General features: G+C 32.8%; 3 protein-coding genes across 5 annotated transcripts; 1 reads left to right on the top strand and 2 right to left on the bottom strand.

The window, feature by feature from the left end:
• Positions 1-3,117: 3,117 nt before the first annotated feature.
• Positions 3,118-4,639, bottom strand: LOC130825782 (membrane-associated kinase regulator 5). Of its 2 annotated transcripts, none has more exons than XM_057691189.1 (2): positions 3,648-4,639; positions 3,118-3,545 (listed from the first exon to the last, which is right to left on the bottom strand). In XM_057691189.1, the coding sequence occupies exons 1-2, from the start codon at positions 4,537-4,539 to the stop codon at positions 3,472-3,474; spliced, it is 966 nt and encodes a 321-aa protein (XP_057547172.1). In that variant the 5' UTR covers positions 4,540-4,639; the 3' UTR covers positions 3,118-3,471. The 2 variants fall into 2 exon arrangements, with proteins under 2 accessions (XP_057547172.1, XP_057547173.1); XM_057691190.1 differs by having other exon boundaries at positions 3,632-4,599.
• A 309-nt stretch (positions 4,640-4,948) lies between these two features.
• LOC130826313 (protein ALP1-like) lies at positions 4,949-8,418 on the bottom strand. 2 transcript variants are annotated; one of them, XR_009047054.1, is made up of 4 exons: positions 6,729-8,418; positions 6,142-6,648; positions 5,711-6,036; positions 4,949-5,563 (listed from the first exon to the last, which is right to left on the bottom strand). XR_009047054.1 is itself a non-coding variant. In XM_057691934.1 (3 exons), exons 1-2 carry the CDS (start codon positions 7,033-7,035, stop codon positions 6,173-6,175), a joined length of 783 nt encoding a protein of 260 aa, XP_057547917.1. In that variant the 5' UTR covers positions 7,036-8,418; the 3' UTR covers positions 5,708-6,036; positions 6,142-6,172. The 2 variants fall into 2 exon arrangements, 1 of the variants encoding a protein (XP_057547917.1); XM_057691934.1 differs by lacking the exon at positions 4,949-5,563 and having other exon boundaries at positions 5,708-6,036.
• A 7,314-nt stretch (positions 8,419-15,732) lies between these two features.
• LOC130826315 (uncharacterized) lies at positions 15,733-18,492 on the top strand. The gene is made up of 2 exons (XM_057691935.1): positions 15,733-15,843; positions 17,340-18,492. The coding sequence occupies exon 2, from the start codon at positions 17,346-17,348 to the stop codon at positions 18,453-18,455; it is 1,110 nt and encodes a 369-aa protein (XP_057547918.1). The 5' UTR covers positions 15,733-15,843; positions 17,340-17,345; the 3' UTR covers positions 18,456-18,492.
• The last annotated feature ends 6,161 nt before the right edge of the window (positions 18,493-24,653 follow it).

Genomic DNA, 24,653 nt, shown 5'->3' with positions numbered 1-24,653 from the left:
ATTTGTTAACATTTTCAAGAAAGAGGTATATTTTATTTAATGTATAAAATTTGTATAAAGAATACTTCGATAAAAGTGTATTTTGATTATATTTTATTAATTGATTACTATCTTATCTTTATAAAAAAATAAATTTAAATAAAGTATTGAAAAATAAATTCCTAAATGCAATCCTTATTCATACTACCAATTACGAAATTTTACTTATTTCGTAAATCGTTTATTACACCCTTACAGTATGTCTTATATAAGACTGTCTTACGATGAGACGACTTTAATAGAATTTAATGGGTCAAAGCTGAAAATAAAATCCATTCTTATCCCCATCTAACCGGCATACCCCTTCCCCATTTCTTTCATCATCTTCATCTCTATTATCATCACTCATCAATTCTCATCACTTCTTTATCTTGAATTTCTGAAAAAAAAAAACACAAACTCAAGTCCTTGATCTTAGTTCGTTCATACAAACTTGAATTTTTGTTCATCAGTATTATCCATTAAAGAAGAAAATCTGAAAATTCCATCTTATCCTTTCTTCAATTCGAAAATGAAAAGTGAGTGGGGAGTCTTTTGTATTCTTTATTTCATTTATTTTAAAAGCTTGTTATTGGGTTCAATTGAGGTATCAAGTTTATGATTCCTATTTGGGTTTATGTTCAAGCTTGTAGGTTCTATTGGGCTTGATTATTGGTTTGATTGGGTACAGTAATGAAAGAAATTGGTGTTAGGGTGTGTTCTTCGATTGATTTCAAGCTTGTTTGTCTTCCATGGTCATTTTCAAAGTATGTGTATAAGCTGTTTGTGAAAATGCTAAAGTGAAGTTAACGAGTTTTGCAAATGAAAGCTCTCGGTTTTATCTAATTATTTATTTCAAAGGGAGCTTTATAAGAGTTATGCATGTTGATCACTGTTGGGTTTAAATTGGGGATTTTGTGATTCAAATTGAAGTTCAAGATTGAAAGTAGAAAGGTCCTTCAATGGTGATTGAGGTAACCTACAAACTATTCTATTTAAATATTAATTGAATGTTTTAAAGTAGTTTGGTATTTATGAATTCAATTTGGGTCTTTGATTCAAATTTAGGTATCAAGTTGAATTTAAGATGAGTATATGGATTCAATTAGTAATTGAGTTGTTTTTAGTGTTGATTAGAATTGGTTATTTGGGTTATTTGGTTTCTATTATAAAATTTAGTATTGGATATTGAAATATTAGATTGTTATTGGAAATTTGGGATTCACTTGGAATATAATAATGGTTATGGTAAAGTATACAGTAATTTGATGTTCTTGAATAAATTACTGCTTCTTGTGGATAAAGTAATTGTGGTTATTGAATTGGATAGTTAGGCACTCTTGTAAGAGATGGATATTATGTTGATTGATAGATTCAGGTGAAGTTGAGATTAATCATTTTATTGTGAATACTCGTCAAGAGCTAATTGTTAGATAATTTAATATTCTTGAAGGGATTATTAGGTTATTCGGGGATTTTCGATATTGGATTTAAAGGTACATAATTAGTGTTTAATTGGAAAATAAAGAGAATTATGAAGGTGGATAATCTTTAGAAGATGTAAATGAATTTTAGAGCATGACTATGTCGCCTTGATGGTCTATTATGGTTTGAGTTCGAACTTGCACAATTCTTTTATAATTAGAAATATTAGAATAGAAGATGGAACTAAGATACGGTCTTAGGAGGAGATACAATAAGCTATATGATCCTAGTTTGTAGTATCGAACGCTTTGTTGTGATGTTATGTTTGTTATGCTTGAGGAGGCGACGTCATCGAGAAACCTTTCTAGTTGATAGCTGCAAATCGATCACGGCTCTTTGAAGCGTCTTGTTGGTGAGTAGTAACAGTCCCTTAAAGGGTCTGGCCAGACTACTTTTTGGTGTAAAACAGTTTATCAAAGTTCTTTTGAATTGGAAATTGTTGAGACAATTGTTATTGTGAATGTTTATGCTGATATTATGATATGGTCAATGGATCGGGCTTGCGAGCTGGTCATTGACGGAGTTGAGGAACATTGTTCCCTGCTCCCTGTTTGAAGCGAATTGTCATTAAGATATTGACTAGCTTCACCCGAGAGTGACATAGCCTTAGAGCTATGGATAAGCCTCTCAACTAGACTCCCTGTGCGCACATAGATCTAGGGAACTGATGTTGCTTTTAAACCTATGATATGAATTACTGTGTTTTGTTGTTTTGTATTGTTACTTCTCATTCAGTTTAATCTGATTCCCTGTTGTTTTCATTTTTTAGTTTGATCACAGATCAGAACCGGTCGGGAACGATGGGTTAACGGTGTTGAATAGCATTCCAAGGATGTATATTGTGCTGAGCACGTAGGAATTTGTAGTTTTGTATTAGGTTTTTGGATAAATGTATATTTGTTTTGGCTGTGCTGGTTATATCGGACTTGTAGAAAATTGTATGATTATCTTGTGTATTAATTAGATGTTGGTTTTGGGATTTAGCTGAGTTAGTCACATTGAAGAGCTTGTGACCTCTTTGCCCAAGTTTTGGAAGTATGATTTCAGTTTCTTGGGAAACAAACCCAGTGATGACCCTGTTTACCCAGTCAACGGTAAGTCGGGTTGTTACAATGTCGTCTTAGGAAAGAGTTCTTTCAATCTACCACTTGTCTATAGACAATATTGCAATTCTAAATTTGTCGAAGTTACTTAATATCAGAATTTGACACCATATAATATGTGAATTTATTTATAAAACAGATTGAATATAAATTAGCTTTTCTAAAAGAATAGAACATAGATTAGTTTATTAAGGTTTATTTGGCCCTTTTTTAAAACTAAATCCTGTTTTTAATTTAAAAAGCTTTTTAGATTCATTCAGCCGTTAAAAGACGAAGTTCTATGAGATCGATTTAAGAGTTGCGTGAGTAAAATTTAGGAGACATAGTTAATACTTTTATATCTATATCTATATGACTTAAAAAAATTAAATCGACTTGAACTATAAAAATTTACTAATTTTCACATCAGCCAGACATCTTAATTTCATGATCATTATCATTCTTGATTTATCACAGTTCATTCCTAAATGCAATAAAAAAAGTCAACAACTTCCAAACACAAAATTATGCATACTCTACAATATAAAAATCCTTCATCATTAAGTAACAGTTACCCCAATGCTAGTACACTTTACAAGACGACTCAAGTGATCTTACCTCACTGGTCATCATTTCTTCTGAATCACTTCTAACAAACTAACAAATTATCAAACCCACAAAGAAGAAAAACTTTCATATCTCTTTTTCTCACTTTGAAACAGAGAAATGTCACTACTATATGCCTTTCGTAATTTTAAATCATTACTCCATATTTTGGGGAGAAATGCAGATTTTCGTTTTCCCGCTACTTTTGACGAACAAACAACCAAAAAGACGAGTTTACAGAGGTAGTGGACTAATCATTTAATCAGCCTTTTGTTTTTCTTCATATTTCTTCTGACATTTGAACTGATTTCTCATGTGATGGATCACTGCTACACCTCGATAATGACGAACGACCTGAAAATTTCATCACTAATTCAAATTAGTGCCATTAAAGGACAAAATTAAAGATTCGAAATCCAAACAAAATTTGAAATTATTACCGAGTTTAAGTCTCACCGTTACAGGGAGTGAGAGAACGCTTGCAATGTAAAATCGCGCCTTCGATTCCGTCACAAGGATGGTCGTTTCTAACCGGGAAAGTTGTCGGAGAAGGTACTCCTATAATCGCTGACGCTGATTTGCTTTTACCTAGTTGTTTACATTTCATCTTAAATCGACTTGTTTGCTTTTCGTCTTTCTTCGGAAACGATATCGATGATGTGCTACTCGGAGAAGACATAAATTTTTCGCCGTCTGTATTCTTTTTGGACGATTTTGGATTTATCCGATGCAAGTATTTCTGAATCGTTTCCTTTGAGAATCGTTTCGACGATTCCATATAATCCTCCGAGTTTTGTTTTTCTATGATTGGACTAGCTGAAACGCTTGAGCTATTGCTACGACTTCGAGCGAGTTTCGGAACAATTGATCCATCTTCAATTCGAAATTTCACATTAAATAAACTTGAACTATTCCGTTTTGGAGAATAACTGGACGAAACGCTTTCAATGTCAGAAACCTCCTCCTCTACACATTTCGATTTCTTATTAAATCTACTAAACATAAACACTCGCAGTTTCGGAGAAGCAGAGCGAATAACAGAGGTAGGTGATTGAGGTTTTGATTTCAGTTTTAGTTCAGGTTCTTTCTTTTCTGATGAATTTTCAAAGCAAGGAGAATCCTGGCAGAATTTGAAGTCGTAAGAGAATGGTGATGTAAGTTCTAACTCGAAGAAGGATTCTTCATCGTCTTCGGTTTCTTCGGTTTCTTCAGTGAAGTTGTCGGAAATGGTGGAATCAGTGATGGTAGTTACTGATTCGTCATCATTGTCAGTAATGGCGGCTTCTGTATCTAATTTTGATGTGTTAGAATATGATTTCCAGAACTTGAGCATTGTTAATGCCTTCATTATTTGGGCAGTAAGAAGTTAAGAACTGAGGAGATGAGAGAGAATGGAGAAGATAATCGAATAAAGAGAGGTGGTATTTTGATTTGCTTTTAGGAATGGGTATTTATAAAGAGAAAAAGAATATTTTATTCCGTTATTTTAATTTATTTTTCCTTGCCTCAGGATTTTAGAAGACACTAAAAAATCCTACTTCTAATTCATAGACGTATTTGTAAGTTTAATGGATTTAAATTGAAATTTTTGGAAACATGAATTTCATTTGAATTTTTGTAATTCAATTCAAGAAATTGAAATTATGGATTTAAATTTCAATTCCAATTCCTCAATCTCGTTTGGAAATCAAAGAATTGAATTCCTATATTTCAAATCCACATAGTTGTTTGGAAAATATTAGAATTGAATTCCCAAATTTAAATTCTATAGCATTGTTTGGATAACCTTGTAATTACATTCAACTAAAAATATTAAATATTAGCAAATAGAATGTATTATGATATTACAATAATCCGAAAATGTTACTTTAAAAGTTATCTTAACACAGAATATCAAAAGGGTAACGTACAAACTACTCGTCAAGGCATAAGAGTATCCAGTCGAGTTTCTCATCCTCCGGTAGTTCTTTCAACATTAGAAACTCGTCGGGATTACCATTCATAAACTTCTTTACTGCCCGCATAGTCTGAATCCTAGAAATGCCAAGCACTTGAGAAACAACAGCGTGAATCTCTTGACAAGTGAGTTTCGAAGTGTCTTTAATCTTGCTTTGCACGTACTCTCTAAATGACTCAGCAAAACTATTTACCGCATCAGCTACACTATCCTTTTTCCGCTTGCGAGAGCTTGAATTAGTTGGATCCTTAGAAGAGCTTGTTCGTTCACAGATCGCCTCCCCCTCCATGGCATCCGCTGCCTCCTCGTGTTGTTCTGCACCATCCCCGACGGCTCTATCCGCACCAAATAAAGTGCAAATATCTTCCCAATTTTCTATGCACTTGTTGCGATAAGGGGCAGCATTTTTGTTTACCTACTCGATCACAATCCCAATTTAGCAAACGAAGAAGCAAATAAGCAATAGTAACACAATTTAGGAAACAATAATATTGGTACAGGAATTACTCACTAATCTATACTAGTCAATGAAATATACAAGTATAAACTCAGCCATACATACCTTAATATATTCTGTCCATTGAGGTAGATCTTCCATTGTGATTACGATCATTTTTTTTCGTCATCCCACTTGAATTTTGTATAAGTCTTGATGTCCGTGATGCAGCCATAGTGTTTCTTCCAAGACTTAGTTCGGTTTCTCACATGATCCACATTAAGTGCAATGCCTAGCTCTCTCTTTAACTCATCAACAACAGCTTGGTAAGCTTGAGGCTTAAAGTCTCCATCTCCTTTTTCCTTGTTGTTGATTTGTTCTAACAAAACTCGAGTAAGAATGTCATCCATCTGCTTATTCCAAGACACATAGCTTCTTTTATTGCTCATTACCTACCAAAAACAAAACAACACATTTAGAAGGTTTCATTATCTAAAATCAATCACAAGTGTTGGCATATGAATACAAAACATTGTACTAAATTCACATTCACACACCTACACTACTAGAGAATAAAAATAACCACAATCAAGTAGCCCCCCTTCGAGCTTGGTATTCTCGGAACATTTTTTGTGACATTTCATCTCTTAAGTTGTTCCATTGAGGTGAGGCTTGTTCCGTTGAAATGAAATCCTCCCTTTCATCCTCCATTGTATCAAAAGCTTCTACATTTGATAAATCATCGTCCACCTCATTTAACAAATTCTCCTCATCCAAATTTTCTTCTCTAACAAAATTATGGAGAACAAAGCATGCATTTATGATTCTTACTTGTGTTTGCTTATCATAAAAGCTACTTTTCCTCAATATAGCCCACCTCTTTTTCAATAACCCAAAGGCTCTTTCAATAGTATTACGTGCGGATGAATGACGCAAGTTGAACAATTCTTTGTAGTTTGTAGGAGCACTTCCTCTCCACAAGTTTAAATGGTAACGTGTACCTTTATATGGAGCCAAGAAGCCTTGTGCATTAGAATATCCCAAATCAACAAGAAAATATTTATCTGTGACATTAAAAAAAAATTATATACGAAAGTAAAATTATAAAGAATTATAATTTCAAGCTACTTGAGGTTTTGCTTACTCCTAGGAACTTTGAGACCATTGGGTCTTCGGAGGGCGTCCCCTAAAATGCGAGGATCAGAAGCCGATCCCTCCCAGCCAGGCAAAACATAATTGAACCGAAGACTTGGATCACATGTAGCTAGTACATTGGTAGTAATATCTCCTTTCCTATCTCTATATCTAGGTCGATCTTCGACGGGAACTGTCATCTTAATAAGTGTCCCATCAAGTACCCCAAGTGCCCCCTCAAACCACTTCCACTTGTTGTCTCCATCATAAGTCACATTGAAATCTACTTGCTTGATATAATACTTGCCTATTTTCATCACAGCTTTGAGCACGGTATGGAATTGACGGCTTACCGTTTCTCCCGAACGAGTGAACACGGCACCAATAGTTCTATTCTTCAGATCATGGGCAAGAGTATGTAGAAAAAAAAAGCAACAATTTCTATTATGGTCACATTCCTAGTAGTAACTAGGTCTCCTCTAGTAACTAAAATCTCGCATAACTTATCAAAACATCTCCGATCCATACGTAACTGCTCTTTACAAATCCTATCATTCATGAGGGAATCCAACCAATATGCTCTTTTAATTGCACGTTCATGTTCGTTCCAATAAACTTCTTTATGCTGAAACCTATCAAACCATGCTCCCACTACAACCATAATAAAGCCACTAACTATTGCAATTAGTTCCATTTCATCTTCATCGCTATCACTATTGTCATCTCTAGTTCGGTTTCTAACAATGGAAACTTGTCGATCATGAGACATGGTATACTGAGACATAATATAACCAATGTTTAATTAATTAATAACATCGTAACATCGCAACATATCCAGAGACAACACAAGCTGGATCAGATTCAACAGCTACAAACATATAAGCAAAATCAACCAACGATAATACACATAACTAATTGAGTACATCAATCAAGTTAATATGTCATATATGGTGAACAAAAGTACCACAATCAGTCAAAAGAACCAACTATTCATACTTCAAGAACTCCATCACTGTATACTATTTTTATACCCTTACATAAATTAAGCTCTCTTTCAGCTTGATGGAGCATGCCATATTGTTCCAGAATAAATGTATTGAAAACCCAACACAACAAAAGCAATCTTGCAGCAATTTTCATTCCACTATTTTTATGTCTTCACTTATGATGAATTGCTAACATAAGTTTGGTATTGGGTAAACAAAGCCCTTGACTATAGCATACATACTTCGCACCAAAATGTTGTGATTTATGAAAGTAGCAAAACAAGCATATACTTCATAGTAAGACAACAATTCAACAACAACAAAACTTTAATCTATCATAATCCAGCAAATTGTCCATCTTTCAATTACTTTGCACTCTCTTCCATTAGAATCAATTTTTGATCCAGCCTAATCTTACCTCATGATTTCATAAACAGGTAAATAACCAAAATTTCTTCATAGTATTGGAAGCCACTCTAATAGGATTGAAGCAATATAATGTTACATTGTATACCCCTAAAGAATTAAATTCCATCTAAAATACATGATTAATTATCTAGAAATCAAATGAAAACTCAATCTAACAAAACTAATACCTTAAGAAAACGAAGAAGTAAATCCTCTAGTATTGGCAAAAGGAAGAGATTCATTTTCTCTGAAATTAGTAAGAAAAGCCAATCTAAAGTACATGATTAATTATCTGGAAATCAAAGGAAGAGATTCTTACCAACATTGCATATTGATTATTAACAAATCGGTGTAATAGATGGCCGAATACAAAGATTTTAACCTAATTACTCAATTAGGTACATTTTCCAGCAAAATCACCACAAATCAAATCTCATATCTCTTATATCACAATAACCAATGGAAAATCTAACTAATGAAGAACATACAGACTTGAGAAAATCTGGAAAATCTACTAATGAAGAAAATCCAACTTAAATTAAAAAAGTACAAAAATGGCTAAATCTCTGTAAAAATGGCGAAAATGTGAAAATGGCTACATCATTGTGACAAAATCGAAAATGGCAAAAAAAAATTAAATAAGTACCAAAAATCTTGAGAAGAAGAAAAATGGTGATGAACTAAAAGAAACTTACCCAGTTAATAACGGTGAAGAAGAAGAATGACAGTGATCTGGATTCTTGTCGACGTCTCAACGTGAATGGTGAAGAAGATTGAAGAAGATGACGTCTCACCGTTTGGACTTCAAAATGAATCAATGAAGCAAGATGCAAGCAGGAAGCAGCAGCCAGCAAGAGTGAATCAATGAAGAGGGGATTTCAAAGGCCCAAGGTAATCAATGAAGACGGGATTTCAAAAGGCCCAATGTCATTTAGCCAGGGTTTTGAAAATAATTTTTTTTAAAAAAATAATGAATAGGAATTGAAATTAGGGAAGTTATGGGTTGGAATTGAAAATAAATATTTTTTACTTGGGTTGGAAATGTGTTGGAATTGGGCCAATTCCAATTTCAATTTTTTAGATTAGCCAAACAATGGAATTGGGCCAATTCCATCAATTCAAATGAAATGGCCCAATTCAAACACACCCTTATAACTAAATTGATTTTATTTTAACTCGTAGGCATTTTTGAAGTATTATTGTTGTTTGCACATTGATTATATGTGTTAGTGCACTTAAATTTGCTAAATCAAGCAGTGTTGAAAATTATTTTTTGAATAATAGATCACGAATATGATAAAAATATTTGTATAGATTATATGTGTATTGAATAATATAGTAGACTGAGATGACATCCAATGTTATTGAACTTGACAAATAACAATAGATAATAGTAAATTAAATTCGATCAACTTATAAATATACGGGTCAAGAAAACAAAGATGCAATCTCTTAAATTCCAAACAAAGAATTAAGGTAACATCTTAAATTACAAATAAGCTAAGTTGAAAAGAAGTTACGTCCAATTTTAGAAAGGGGTTGATTTATTCCACCCAATATAAACCTTTTTTTATAATGCATTGGATTAAACAAGATTAAACTCATCACTGTGCAACATGTAAAATATAGGTCATTACTTTTGCAATATATATACTGACATCTTTAACAAGTTTAAGCTAGCTAGTTGAGCATTCACTTTGCAATTACTTTGTATTTAGTACAGTATTTACTGATAGAATATAACAGAGATAATTGCTCCCATACAGGGTTAACGAAAATCATGATAATTACATGAATACTCCTAATTATCGCAAACAAAGAGTACCATTAAAAGTTGTCCTATATCTTACCATTTTCAGTATTACCAAATAAGATTTCTAACAACTGTTACAATATAATGGTTGTTAGAATTTTACACTGAAAATATAAAATATACAAAGTATATTATTGAGATAAACTATTTTATTATTCTAAATATTTCTTTAAGTCGTTCTAAGAGCTATTTCTATTACAATTATAATGAAAATAAATTCAAAAACACTACAATTACAAGTAGTACAAAAGTAGTCACATAGAGGAATGATTGAGAACTAAGAAAATACATGATTTCTTGTGAAGATTGATTGGAAATTCACAAGAAATTTGTGTGTTTATGATCTTGAGAAAGTTAATAAAATCAAAAAAATGATTATCTCAAAAGTTCGTATTTATGTCTCTTATTTATAAACTAAGAAGACAACCATTCATCAACTTGTTCCACTCAATCAATACTTTGATTGATCAAACTACACATTACTTAAGAAAAGTTCCTTTTCATGTATTATAACGTGTTCATTATCATTCACATCGATTCATGAACCAAAGCCATTCAACAAAAACAAGAGAAACACAAAACAGGTAGGAAACAGGTAGGGAGTCTATTACTCTTGATTAAGCATTGGCAGCGTTGAGAGAAATGGTAGATTAGTGGTGAGATGTGAAGGGGGAAGAGATGAAGAGTGGTGGAGAGGGCTTGTATTGGGAGGGTTCTAATAGAGGAAGAACCAAAAAGAAGGATTAACAAGGAAGGGGTAACTCTTTAGGGAGAAGTGATCTTAGTAACAATGACTCTGTAGGGAAAAATGATCTTACTAACAATGTTATTATTGTACAAAAAATAATGTGTAAGAAGATGAAGGAAGACCTCAAGAGGATAAGGAGCTTGAGGGATGATGGTAGGAAAGAAGGTGTGAGTAGTCGATATACCGCTCTAGCTTAGGCTTTATTCAAGATGATAACTATGATTGGGCCCTTCTTGTAAATGGGGAATGGTTCATGGCAAGAAACGAGTGATCGACTCTGGTTGCTCATTTCACATTTGTTATGATAAGAAAAAATTTTTTAAGCTTATTTTGTGTGATGGAGGCATTTTTACTTTGCCAAATGATGACTAGAGGATGAAGATGGAAGGTATTGAAAAGTTTGTTGAGATACATGATGATGTCAAGAGAAATCTAGAAGATGTGAGATATGTTCTTAAGCGTGAGAGGAAACTCGTTTCACTTGGTAGATTGAAAGCTAAAGGGATGTTCCACAGAGCTAGTAGTAGGACTTTGAAAGTTATTAGAGGGAGTATGGTGCTCATGAGAGGAAGGAGTGAGAGCAACTTGTACATGCTACAAGTTAGTGGTGGTTGCCTAGGCCACAAAGTTGATGACGCTTGTAAGTAGGGATGGTCATGGGTTCATGACCCTGTTGAACCTGCTGTAGGCATGTCCGTTTTTAAAGGTTTGGATCTTATTTTTAAGACCCATCGAATTTGGGTCGGATCTGAATCTAAAAAATAATTTTTGGATCTGTGTCCAGGTCTAGACTCTTGGATTCGGGTCCGGACTCAGACTCGACGTCTAAACACGGATCCTAGACCCACCCTTTAAATTCCGATCCAGACCCGAACACGAATAATGGATAACAAGACTAAGGATAGCAATCGGGGCAGCAGAGGGTCTATGGTAGCTGCATCATGAATGTACACTGCCCTTTGTTCATGAGTATTCTACATTTCCATTAATTTAGTTTATTTCTTCATATTTTTCCCTTTTCATGTTGTATTTTGTTGCGTCAATATATTTTGTGTTCGAGGACACTTGTTCATAGGGCTGCATACGGTCCGGTCTGATCTGGTTTGACTGAAAAATCAGACCAGACCAGAAATTCCGGTCTGAAAATTTTTCAGACCAGACCAGACCAGTTAAAAGACCAGACCGTTCTAGAACGGTCTGGTCTGGCCTGGTCTACGATTTTTTTTTTTTTTTTTTTTTTTTTTTTTTTTTTAATTGAGCTACATCCAAAAGGGATAGGACAGATATATAGCTACTATTGTAAAATAACAGATAACTACTCTCTTTCAAATGCATAAGGACCTTATCGAAGATTCAAGAGATTGATAGTACTGTCAGTAGAAAGGGTAGCTAAGAAAAGGGAATGAGCAGGGGAAGGGAAAATGGTGATAATAATGCAAGTGGAGATGTGTAGGACAAAGTGAAGTTGATTGGTTGATAGTCCAGGAACTTGTTCCTAATACATATCAAATTTGACCACATAATCATCCTCCTTGTCTAAGCAAATGGCAGAAAAATAGAGCAGCGATTATCATGAGTACTGAGTAGTTGCATAGCCCTAATCCCCTAAAATTTGATTCTATTACGGTTTTCCGGTCCGGTTTGGTTTTAAAATTTTAAAACCGCGACCGAATCGTAAACCGTTTTTTTTAAAAAAAAAAACCGGACCAGACCATTTAAACTGTAGACCAAACCAAATATTTAAATTACGGTTTGATCCGGTTTGGTTTACGGTTTAGACCAAACCGTGTTCAGCCCTACTTGTCCAATGAATATATTGACTCCCAATGTTTGGCTTTTCTTGTTGGATTTTTGCATTATATACAACATAGCCATATAATCCCAATATTCATATATAATGTTTGTAATAGAATCCAAGTATGGATGACGTTATGAGTGTTAAATTAGTAGTCCCTCCGATTCAGCATTAATATTTCATTTACTTTATATACTCTATCCAATTTACTTAGTTAATCCTTAATATATCTGATTGTATATTATTAAAAATTATGGAAAGTTGATATGAATAATCATCGCATTGAGACGAATCAAACAAGATCACACATGACTATGTTTTAACTATTTGTGTCCAAACAAGAGTAAGAGATGAATAGTGTCCAAAAAGTAAATGAGACGTTAGTGCTGAATTGGAGGGAGTATTAAATATTTGTAAAATACATTAATAAGTCCCTTAAGAAAATACAAAAAATAAAATGACTTGAAAACAACTCAAATTTGACAAATCAAAGAGACTCGTTTTTAGACCCATTAAGGATCCATTAAGGACCTTCGGTGGGTCTAGGTCGGACCCTTAGGGTTCGAATCCATTAAAAATAAATGGGTCCGGATCTAGCTGGACAATCCCTACTTATAAGTCACCAAGAAGGTGACATTTAATGATGATGAGAGATTTATTGAAGGTCACATTAAATTATTTAATATATAGAACCATTAATTTTATAATAATAAAGTATGTATTATTAGGGGATATTGTAAAAAATAAATCAATTTTTACTCAATTTGCTTAAAAAAATTCAATAATTGATTATTTTTAGTAAATAAACAAAACTATTGATTATTTTTAAATAAATCCACTTATTCGGTATAATTACTGTAGATAAACCTAACTATTATTTGTTCATGATTACTTGATCACAAAGAAGCGTTGAAGAAGGTTATAAACAATATGTGAGTTTATTTTTAGCAGATATATTTGATAGGTGGTATTATTAAAAAATAAACAATACATGAGTTTATTTCAGCGAATTAAGCACAAATTGATTTATTATTGATAGTTTTCCCTTATTATTATTATTATTATTATTATTATTATTATTATTATTATTATTATTATTATTATTATGTATATTTCAACAACTGAAAAAGTATTTGTTAAAAGCTTCCAAGAAAAACTAAAATTTTAATCAAAACCCCAAAAGCTAGTATGTGTAGCTTTTCATTAGAGGTGTTCATTCGGGTCATCAGATCGATTTAGGGTTAGGTGTTTCAGGTCGGTTTAGAATGGGTTCTTGTGTCCACATTGATTTTTATATCATTTTAATTCATTTTAAAGTCGGGTTGAGTCGGGTTCGATTTCAAAGTCGGGTAAATATCGGGTAATCAGGTCTATTTTGAACACCTCCACTTTTCACCAGTCAATTTTCGGCTTTTAATCCACTTTTTAAAAACAAATAAACAATCAACAATCAATAACAAATAATACTTACTAAACATCTATAAAAATTGAGTAATCAACTGGCATAAAATCTTGCTAATCAGCCAACATTCATTTGATACTTAAACTTATAGCTTAAAATCTATTTTTTTAGCTCAATTAAAAGTCTCTTTCAAAATATTGTTTTTGTGCTTTTCAAACAACCAAAAAACACAATAACCAATAAGTAAACTAAAACTAATTTACCAAAAATAAACCAAAACTAATTTACCAAACACTATTATGTTCGTCTAATATTTGTTGAATTGAACTTATTTTAATTGTTTACTTATGATTTGTTTGTCTTGTTTGACATACTCATTTTTATCAAGTTAAACTTACTTTTATAAAATAATAAAAAAAAATTTGGGAAGAAAAGGTTCTAGACTAATATTATCGTTTATTCCCACATTTGAAACTAGACTAGATCAGAGTAGCCCTGGGATTTTAAGGGTTCAAGGTAAAAATTATCCCTAATTATATATAAAATATATAATAAATGAAAAATTTATAATATCGTAAAAAATGTTACACCCTAATAGGTCTTAAGTAGACAACCAATAAAAAATATATAAAGTATATAACATTTTGAGTACGAATGTACGATCGTTTAAAAATTCACTAGTGATGAATTAAATATTTTTGTTGTGCACTAAACTCCAAAAGGACTATGGAAAAATCCATAAAAGAATTTTACTTATCATGTGATTAACACCTACAAATTTAATTTCTTATAATCAAACATACATAAAATAGATCAAATAAAAAAAAGTAATGCATTACAAACAAAAAGATAACAAGTTGAAAAAAAAAATTAAATTTAGTGGATTAATCATAGAATAAGTAAACGCAATAATAATTAGAACATATTATTACTAATTTAAGTTTAATAATTAAGCTTTAAGTAATCTGTTTTTTATTTAAAATCGTGGATTGATAATTCAATAATAAATAAACAAAATAACAATTATCATTAATAGTACTTTGAATTGGTGATTAAGTGTACAAGTTAATTACACAAGGTATTAATTCAATGCACCAAAGGCGATTGTGGCCTAATGGATAGAGCATTTGCATATTTAGCAAAAGGTTTGGTGTTCGACCCTTACTGGGCACATGTATTAATTGGAGGTTTCTTGACTGCGCGCATCCTATTTATTCTCTCCTTGAGGGGAAAAGGTATGAGTTGTCTGCGAATAATACTCCCCACCCAGATCTTGCCTTGTGCGTGATACTAGTAGTGTCATTTACCTTTTTATTAATTTTGATGCAATAAACAATTTTAGTCTAATTTTTTTGTGGGTCCTAAGCATAAATCCTTCTTGCTCTTGCACACGATCGACCCTAGATCAGATATTATTAACCTTTAAAATTAAGTTGAAGATAATGTTAATATTTTTTAATGTATTAGAGAAAATGGAAAACTAATATTAGGAGTAGTACTATGAACTAAGTAATGAATGAGGAAAATGTTCGTTGCAGGCAGTCTCGATGGGAGTGTCAGTGTGTCATAGAGAAAGATGAAGTAAGAAAGCAAGGGAAGATACAAAGTACCCAAATCAGTAACGGGGAAACAAGATGTGGGGGCCTAATTTGAGTGAAGACAAAGTCAAGGACACCCGGCCATTTTCTCTCGTACTTGTTGTTTCTTCACTATTCATTCAACTCATTTCTCATACTATATTCTTCATAGACAATACAAATGAATGCATTGTCATTCATGAATAGTGCTACATTTGTAATCTTTCACCCATCCTTCTCTATAAATACCTACATGGTATTGTAATGCATGGATACAACAAGTAATAGAAAGATCAAACAGATATAAATTTATCTCTTATACTAATATTTCTCCTTATATTCTCCCTACCTTTCAACACGTTATCAGCACCAGCTCTACCCTTAATAATCAAGAAGGTAATATTTTTTAAAAAAAACCTAATTAAGCATTTTTTTTTTCATCGGTACCCACAAATGGACCAACAATCAAATGGTGTCAACATCATCATCCAAGGTGTTTCTAACACATTTTTATATTTTATAATTGAGCATAATTCCATACCCTTCACTACAAACCCAGCAAGGACTGATTTAAATAAGCTCCGACATAATAATCCCAATAATACCAATAGTCCACATGTACCACCAACTCGTAATTCACATGTACGACCAACTAATAATCCACCAGTTCCACCGACTAATATTCCACCGGTACGGCCAACAAATAATCCATCAACGCAACCAACTAATAATGCTCCAACAACAACATCTGAAAATAAACCCTCATCAAGTAATAAAAGAACCAAAGATAATGAGGGAGGAACATGTACTAAACGTTGCAAGATAAATTTAAATGACCCATAAAATTATTTATTTTAATAATGTCATTTAATCTTTATGTTCGTTTTTACTTTTGCAGCCGCCTTTATGGACTGGCTAATATTATTTTGTAATGGCCGCCTTTATGGACTGGCTAATATTATTTTGTAATGACCGCCTTCATGGACTGGTTAATTTCAGCATTGTTATCGCCTTTATGGACGATTTTATCTCTATTTATCTGATCATATCATCATATTATGTGCATACGCATTTGGTTATTTTAGTCTATAAATTATATAATCACTTAATAAACTCATAAAATTTAATTTCACCTTCAAATAATAATAAATAACGATTATAATTTAAGTAATATTTGATTCTATTTTGTTTAACAATATAATAATAAATTGTCTTAATTTACCCATAACACAGATTATTAGCAGATATGACCACATTTTTTTCTACACAACATAAAATCCTTTTCTAATTGTAAAAAATATCACCTTGGGATGAATGCCATAGTGGTCCGAAAATTATAATTTAAGTAAATCGTCAAGGGTTCGATTCTGAAAAAAAAAAAATAATAATAATAATAAATAAATAAATAAATAAATAAAATTTTTACCTTTTTACCCCCTATAAATAGTGACTTCTACCGTCACAAACTCACACACACCACTCACATCTTATCCCAAACATAATAGATTTTTTTTTCCTTTCATCTTCTTCTTCCTTCAACCGTCCATGGCAAACAATACATCTTCAAACACCGACATCAATCCAATCACCGACAATTTAAGTAAAATACTAGATGCATTCCTTATCATTATGGGTTCAATTGTATTACTCGTAGCGTTAATGCTCTACCTAATTATCCAAAAATAAAATATAAATCTTGCATTTGTTTAGCAATATGTATTTTTTTTTCTGTTTTATCATCTATTAATATTATCTATTTTATTTTTTATTTATGATTATATTACGCTTATTATGTTTGAGATATTAAATCAGGGGGAGATAAGACTAATATGCTTTAATATCTCTGATGATACACAAAATCATTAATAACCTTGTCATTTTCTCAATTATAGAAAATAATGGCTGATCTCAAAAAGAGAGAATTCAATGCCCTAGATTTAACAGGAAACAATTTTATACAATGGGCTTCAGATGTCAAATTATACCTAAAAGGAAAAGGTTTATTATGCACAATAATTGAACTTAATCCCACCGACAAAGGAAAGGGTATTGAAAAAGATCCCATAAAATTTGAGGAAGATAAGGCAAAAGCTGCATCAATTTTGAGACATCATTTAACCGACAGTCTCAAACATGAATACACCAATTATGAGGACCCAAAATTACTTTGGGAAGACCTAAATGAAAGATTTGGCCATAATAAAAGTGTACTTCTCCCAAAAGCCATAGATGAATGGCGAGAGTTAAGGTTTCAAGATTTCAAATCAATCAGTGATTATAATTCAGCCCTTCATCTTATAAAATCAAAATTAGTCTATTGTGGACAAATAATAACAGATGAAGAAATGATAGAAAAGACATTATCAACCTTTCACGTAAATAGCATTTTGTTACAACAACAATATCGTGAAAGGCATTTCCGGAAATATCATGAACTGCTGAAAACACTTCTTGTTGCGGAGCAAAATAATGAACTATTATTGAAAAATCACAACAGGAGACCGGTTGGGACTATGCCCTTTAATGAAACAAATATGATTGAGAGGAATGTGCGCCATCGAGGTCGTGGGAGGTATTTTATAAGAGGCAAAGGTCGTGGAAAATATCACGAAATGAGCGGCATAAATACTTTCGAACAAGGAAATTTCTATGGCCGTAGTCGTGGTCGTGGTCGTGGTCATGGACTTAGTCGTGGCCGTGGACGTAGCCACGTTTATGAAAGAAATATATTTTCCCCCCGAAATGATAATTTTAAACAAGTCCAGAAATACAAAAGCACATGTAATAGATGTGGCATGACTGGACATTGGGGGCGAACTTGTCGTACCGCCAAACATTTAGTAGATTTATATCAAGCTTCCCAGAAAAACAAAGGAAAAGGGGCAGAAGCAAATTTTATAAATGAAGCAAGTACATCTGGAGCCACCTTAGATGTCTCCGATTTCTTTACTGAGGATGTGAACCTCCACAAACTTGATCCCCAAGAAGAAGATAATTACATCTTTTGAGATGACTAGATGCATTTTCTTTTTATCTAACTTGTCTTTCATTTAATAAGTTGTAACTCTTTACTTATGTTTTTGTATTAAGTATTCTAGCTTTATATTAATAATATAATTTTTTTTCTTTTCTCTCTCTTCTTCTTTTGTCTTAGAAAAGGAAATGTCAGTAAGTGGATCAACATTTCATTGCCTCCTGGACAGTGGAGCAACACATACGATATTGAAAAATCGAGAATATTTTTCAAACCTAACATTGCTTGAGGCAAATGTTAATACCATATCAGGAACAGCAAAATTAATCGAAGGCACTGGAAAGGCATGCATCATACTCCCTATGGGGACAAAATTAGAAATAAATGATGCACTGTACTCGAGTAAATCTCGAAGAAATCTTATCAGTTTCAAGGCAATAAGGCAAAATGGTTACCATATGGAAACCAAAAGTATAAATGAAAAAGAATTCTTATGCCTTACAGTAGAAAGAAATGGAACGAAAATTATCCTTGAAAGGATGCCAGCATATTCATCGGGGTTGTATCTCACCCATATCCGCCCGATTGAAATAAATATGATAAGATTAGACAATAAGGAGCTATTCACTTTATAGCATGACCGCTTAGGTCATCCTGGCACTGGGATGATGTATAAAATAATAGAAAGTTCAGTCAGGCACCCACTAAGAAATATTAAGATTCCCCAGTCGAATGAGCTCTTATGCACCTCTTGTTCTCTTGGCAAATTTATTACTAGACCATCAGTAAATAAGATTGTTAATGAATCTCCTATATTTCTTGAAAGAATTCAAGGAGATATATGTGGTCCAATTAATCCACCATGTGGACCTTTTAGGTACTTCATGGTCTTAATAGATGCTTCCACAAGATGGTCACATGTAAGCCTTCTATCAAGTAGAAACAATGCATTTGCAAAACTACTTGCACAAATCATCAAATTAAAAAACCACTTTCCTGATTATACAATAAAAGGTATTAGATTGGACAATGCCGGCGAATTCACATCTCAAACTTTTAATGATTATTGCATGTCAATTGGAATTAAAGTAGAACACCCTGTGCCACATGTTCACACACAAAATGGTCTTGCTGAATCTTTAATTAAGAGATTGCAATTAATTGCAAGACCACTGCTAATGAAATCAAACTTACCATCATCGGCCTGGGGTTATGCAATATTACATGCAGCATCATTGATTAGGCTAAGACCTACAGCTTATCACAAATATTCGCCAATGCAATTAGTAGCTGGTCATGAACCAAATATTTCACATTTGAAAATCTTTGGATGCGCTGTATATGTACCCATTGCTCCCCCTCAACGTACAAAAATGGGTCCACAAAGAAGAATGGGAATATATGTCGGTTTCGAATCTCCATCAATTATTCGATATCTTGAACCATTAACTGGTGATCAATTTCAAGCTAGATTTGCTGATTGCCACTTTAATGAGACAATATTCCCATCCTTAGGGGGAGAGAATGTGGACTTACAGAAAAGAAATATGGAACTTATTTGGAAAGCAACACATTTAGAATATTTAGACCCAAAAACAAAATCATGTGAACAAGAAGTACAACGAATTGTTCACCTTCAAAGTGTTGCTAACCAATTACCTGATGCATTCACAGATACTAAGAGAGTTACAAATTCCCATATACCAGCAGCAAATGCTCCAGCTCGAATAGAAATTCCTGATGAAAAGGTAAAAAGTGATGAAATTGTTGTGCAAAGAAAGCGTGGAAGGCCACTTGGTTCAAAAGATTTAAAACCAAGAAAATTGAGAAAACTAGAAGGTGCACAAAATAATATTCAAAATGAAAATGAAAATAAAGAAGAAAATAAAGGAGAAAATCAAGACATTTCCGATAATGAAAAGGATGAAAATTATGAAATCTCAATGAATTATATTTTCTCCAAGAAAAAATGGAACCGAAAAGGGATCATTCCAAATGAATCCTTTGCTTATTCCGTAGCTATTGAAATAATAAATGTTGAAAATGATCTTGAGCCAATATCGATAAATGAATGCAGAAAAAGATCTGATTGGCCAAGATGGAAAGAAGCAATTGAGGCAGAATTAAAATCATTAGAAAAAAGGGAAGTTTTTGGGCAAATTTTACAAACTCCAAACGGCATAAAACCCGTAGGCTTCAAATGGGTATTTGTAAGAAAAAGAAATGAGAAAAATGAAATTGTCAGATACAAGGCAAGACTTGTAGCTCAAGGTTTTTCTCAAATGCCAGGAGTTGATTATGAAGAAACCTATTCCCCAGTAGTTGATGCAACCACACTTAGATTTTTGGTAAGTTTAACAGTTTCTCAATCCCTACACATGAGATTGATGGATGTCGTAACTGCATATTTATATGGGTCACTCGACACAGACATCTATATGAAGGTCCCTGAAGGGCTAAACTTACCAATAAAAAATGTACCCAGAGAAATGTTTTCTATAAAATTAAAGAAATCATTGTATGGGTTAAAGCAATCTGGGCGAATGTGGTATAATCGTTTAAGTGAATATCTTATGAAAGCAGGATTTAAAAACGACCAAATTAGCCCATGTGTATTCATCAAACGATCTCAAGTAGGTTTCGTAATAATTGCTGTGTATGTAGATGACTTAAATTTGATTGGAACCGCAAGAGAAATTGAGATAACAGCTAAATATTTGATGAGAGAATTTGAGATGAAGGATTTGGGAAAAACTAAATTTTGTCTTGGTCTACAAATTGAACATTTGAAAAGTGGAATATTTGTCCATCAGAGCAATTATACTGAGAAAGTTTTGAAACGATTTTACATGGACAAGGCTCATCCACTAAGTTCTCCAATGGTGATACGATCACTAAATATAAAAGATGACCCATTCCGTCCACAAGAAGAAGACGAAGAAATTTTAGGCCCGGAAGTGCCATACTTGAGTGCCATTGGTGCTTTAATGTACTTAGCAAATAATACAAGACCTGATATAGCATTTTCTGTAAATTTATTAGCTAGGTATAGCAATGCACCAACAGAGAGACATTGGAATGGGATAAAACATCTATTTCGATACCTAAAGGGAACTGTAGACCTTGGATTGTTTTTCAGGTCAGGAAATGATACCATACTCACTGGGTATGCTGATGCAGGGTATCTATCTGATCCACATACGGCCAAGTCACAAACTGGATATGTATTTACATATGCAGGAACCGCAATATCTTGGAAATCAACAAAACAAACTCTAACGGCTACATCCTCAAATCATGCAGAACTGATAGCTTTATATGAAGCCAGCCGAGAGTGTGTATGGTTGAGATCCATGATCGGCCAACTCCAAAAGGATTGTGGTTTAAACGATACAGCTAGGGCACCAACTACAGTGTATGAAGATAATGATGCATGTATCAACCAAGTCAGAGAAGGATACATCAAGGGAGACAGAACAAAACATTTGTCACCAAAATTATTCTTCGCACATGATCTACAGAGATATAAAAAGATGAAAGTCCAAGAAATTCAATCCTGTGAAAACCCCGCAGATTTGTTCACAAAGTCACTACCGTCAAAGCAATTCGAGTATTTGGTACGCAAGATTGGGATGTGCCATTTTCGAGACGTATGTTAACTTCAGGGGGAGAAATATGCTCACTGTACTCTTTTTTCCTTTGATCAGTTTTTTTTTCCCACAGGGTTTTTCCTGATAAAGGTTTTTAATGAGACAGTTTTAGGATTATGAATGTCATAATAAAATTTCATACATATGTAATGCATTCAAGGGGGAGTGTTGTGATAGACAATACAAATGAATGCATTGTCATTCATGAATAGTGCTACATTTGTAATCTTTCACCCATCCTTCTCTATAAATACCTACATGGTATTGTAATGCATGGATACAAGAAGTAATAGAAAGATCAAACAAATATAAATTTATCTCTTATACTAATATTTCTCCTTATATTCTCCCTACCTTTCAACACTTCCTTAATTTTCATTTTTTTCACAACCATCCACATACTACTTATTCGGTCCCTGTAAAATTAAAACAATATTAAATGACAAAAAGATTAAGAAAATAAGGTTATATACATGTATGATGTATCAAAAACATAACTATTATTTTTAATCATCAGAAGGTATTATTATGGGTTAGAGCTAAATAGAATCTAATCAGACCCAAATCTATTTATTTTGTGTGGATTCAAACCCAATTCAAGGCTTCCATTCATCAAGTTAGAAAATTTTGGTCCCAAACTCACCGGGTTTGATGGGCTTAGGATTTTATATGGGTCAAAATCTAGTTCATACTTCACTAATTTTACATTTTTCAGGTTTGATATAGGTTGCGTATATGTGTAAAATGAATTCAAATAAATATAAAATAACTTTAAATATACATAAAATTGATTATAAGTTGGATTACGGGTTGGAATATGAAAACACTAAATTGGGATCTAGACCTCTATTTTTAGTTAGACTCAGAAGTAAAAGCAGGGCAATTACATCTCAAATTATTGGACTTAAACCATAATATTTGGGGTATATATAAAGTCATTCAATAGAACCTTTTAACTCATGACCATTCTAGACATAGGGCCTAATATTCTTATGCTTAGAATGCATTGTGTAGTTACTTTTTTCCTAGTCACTTTGTCTTATTTTTAACATTTTGATGGTTATTAGTAATATTATTTTTTGTTTTGTTGATAAAAAGTATCCAAAGAAGATAAATAAAGTATATGGTCCTAGATGAATGTATCTTTATGAGAGGCTACTTCTTCCAAAAATACACATCATTTTATCCATTATAAATAAAAGAGTGTAAGGCTTCTTTACTATTCACATTTTGAAAATAAATAGTGTTTTTGCTTAGTCATCTTCCACTTCATCTTTGGTGTTACACTCATGTGGTGGATTGCATGTTTTTGCTTAGTCATCTTCATTCGGGGTTACACATGTTGTGGATTGCATGTAGGGTGCCTTGCACTTCATCTTTGGTGCTACACACATGTGGTGGACTGCATGTAGGTTGCTTTTTATGTATGTTAATGTTTTTTGCTTGGACATATGTCGTCGAGTGCTTGTAGTGTGCTCTTTTGTATTGTGTTTTTGCATGTAGGTTGCTTATATAATGCACTAAATCAATTATTGCCAAAATCTGAATTTTGATTTTAATTCTTGTTGATTCTAATTCTTGTCAGTTATGTTAAATACAATCACTCATTCTCCTCTCTAAAGTAGCCATATCAGACGTTTTCATGCTTGCTTGCCTTAGCAATAGGCAAGGTTTATACAATGGGATATGTGTATTTATTATGGATACAACATAGTGGTCTTCATTTGTTTCAGATCAGCTGCTTAATTGTGAATTTCAGTTCACTTGTATGCTCTAGAACTTGATCATGTTTTGCATTGTGCTTTTGTTTGATCATGTTTCCATTATGCTTTTGTTTGCATTTCTTGCATGCGTTATTTTTTTTATGTTTTGGTTTTGTTTGGTTGAGTTGATAGTGGTATAATAGATAAAATTTAGTAATCTTGTCTTCTTTGTTCTTTTTTGTTACCAATGATCATGCTTTGATCCTTTTGGCTACAGTTATTGCATGTGTTTTTATGGGTTTCATTTGGTCTTGTTCTATTGTGTTTTTGATGCTAGCCTTTTGTTTGTCTTTGTGTGTTTTTTATGTGCTGGATTTGTTGATGTTACATACTTGTACGGCATAATATTTTTATATTTTTGTCTTATTTTGCGTTGATGATGAAAGTTTATCCAACTAATCTACATTATTTGCGTATTCTTAATGTTTATATGCTTCAAGTTTTGGAACTTACTAATGATGTTTCTAACTAGTAAAGGTTCACAAGGCATATTTGGGGAAATGCATTACAGCTTATGAGGGTAATAAGAGGACTAAAGGGGCAAAATGTGTTTAAAAATTATGTCGGATATATGTTGTAATGGTCATCAATTGTTGCGTCAAAGATTTTATAACAATAAGCATTTCCACAAAAGCGTTGAGTGAGCTTTGAATTAATCAAATCAAAATCATGCTGGAAATTCAGCAGAGAAATACTGAGTAAACTTGTAAAGGTTCACAAGGTTTATTTAGGGAAATACATTCCAGCATATGATGGTAATAAGATGACAAAAGGGGCAAAAGGTAGGACATATGATGATGAATACGTGACCATGTACTG

Source organism: Amaranthus tricolor, chromosome 10 (assembly GCF_026212465.1).
Source record: "Amaranthus tricolor cultivar Red isolate AtriRed21 chromosome 10, ASM2621246v1, whole genome shotgun sequence".
NCBI classification, from domain to species: domain Eukaryota; kingdom Viridiplantae; phylum Streptophyta; class Magnoliopsida; order Caryophyllales; family Amaranthaceae; genus Amaranthus; species Amaranthus tricolor.
The sequence above is the reverse complement of the archived record's forward strand: the minus strand, read 5'-3'. Positions and strand labels throughout refer to the sequence as shown.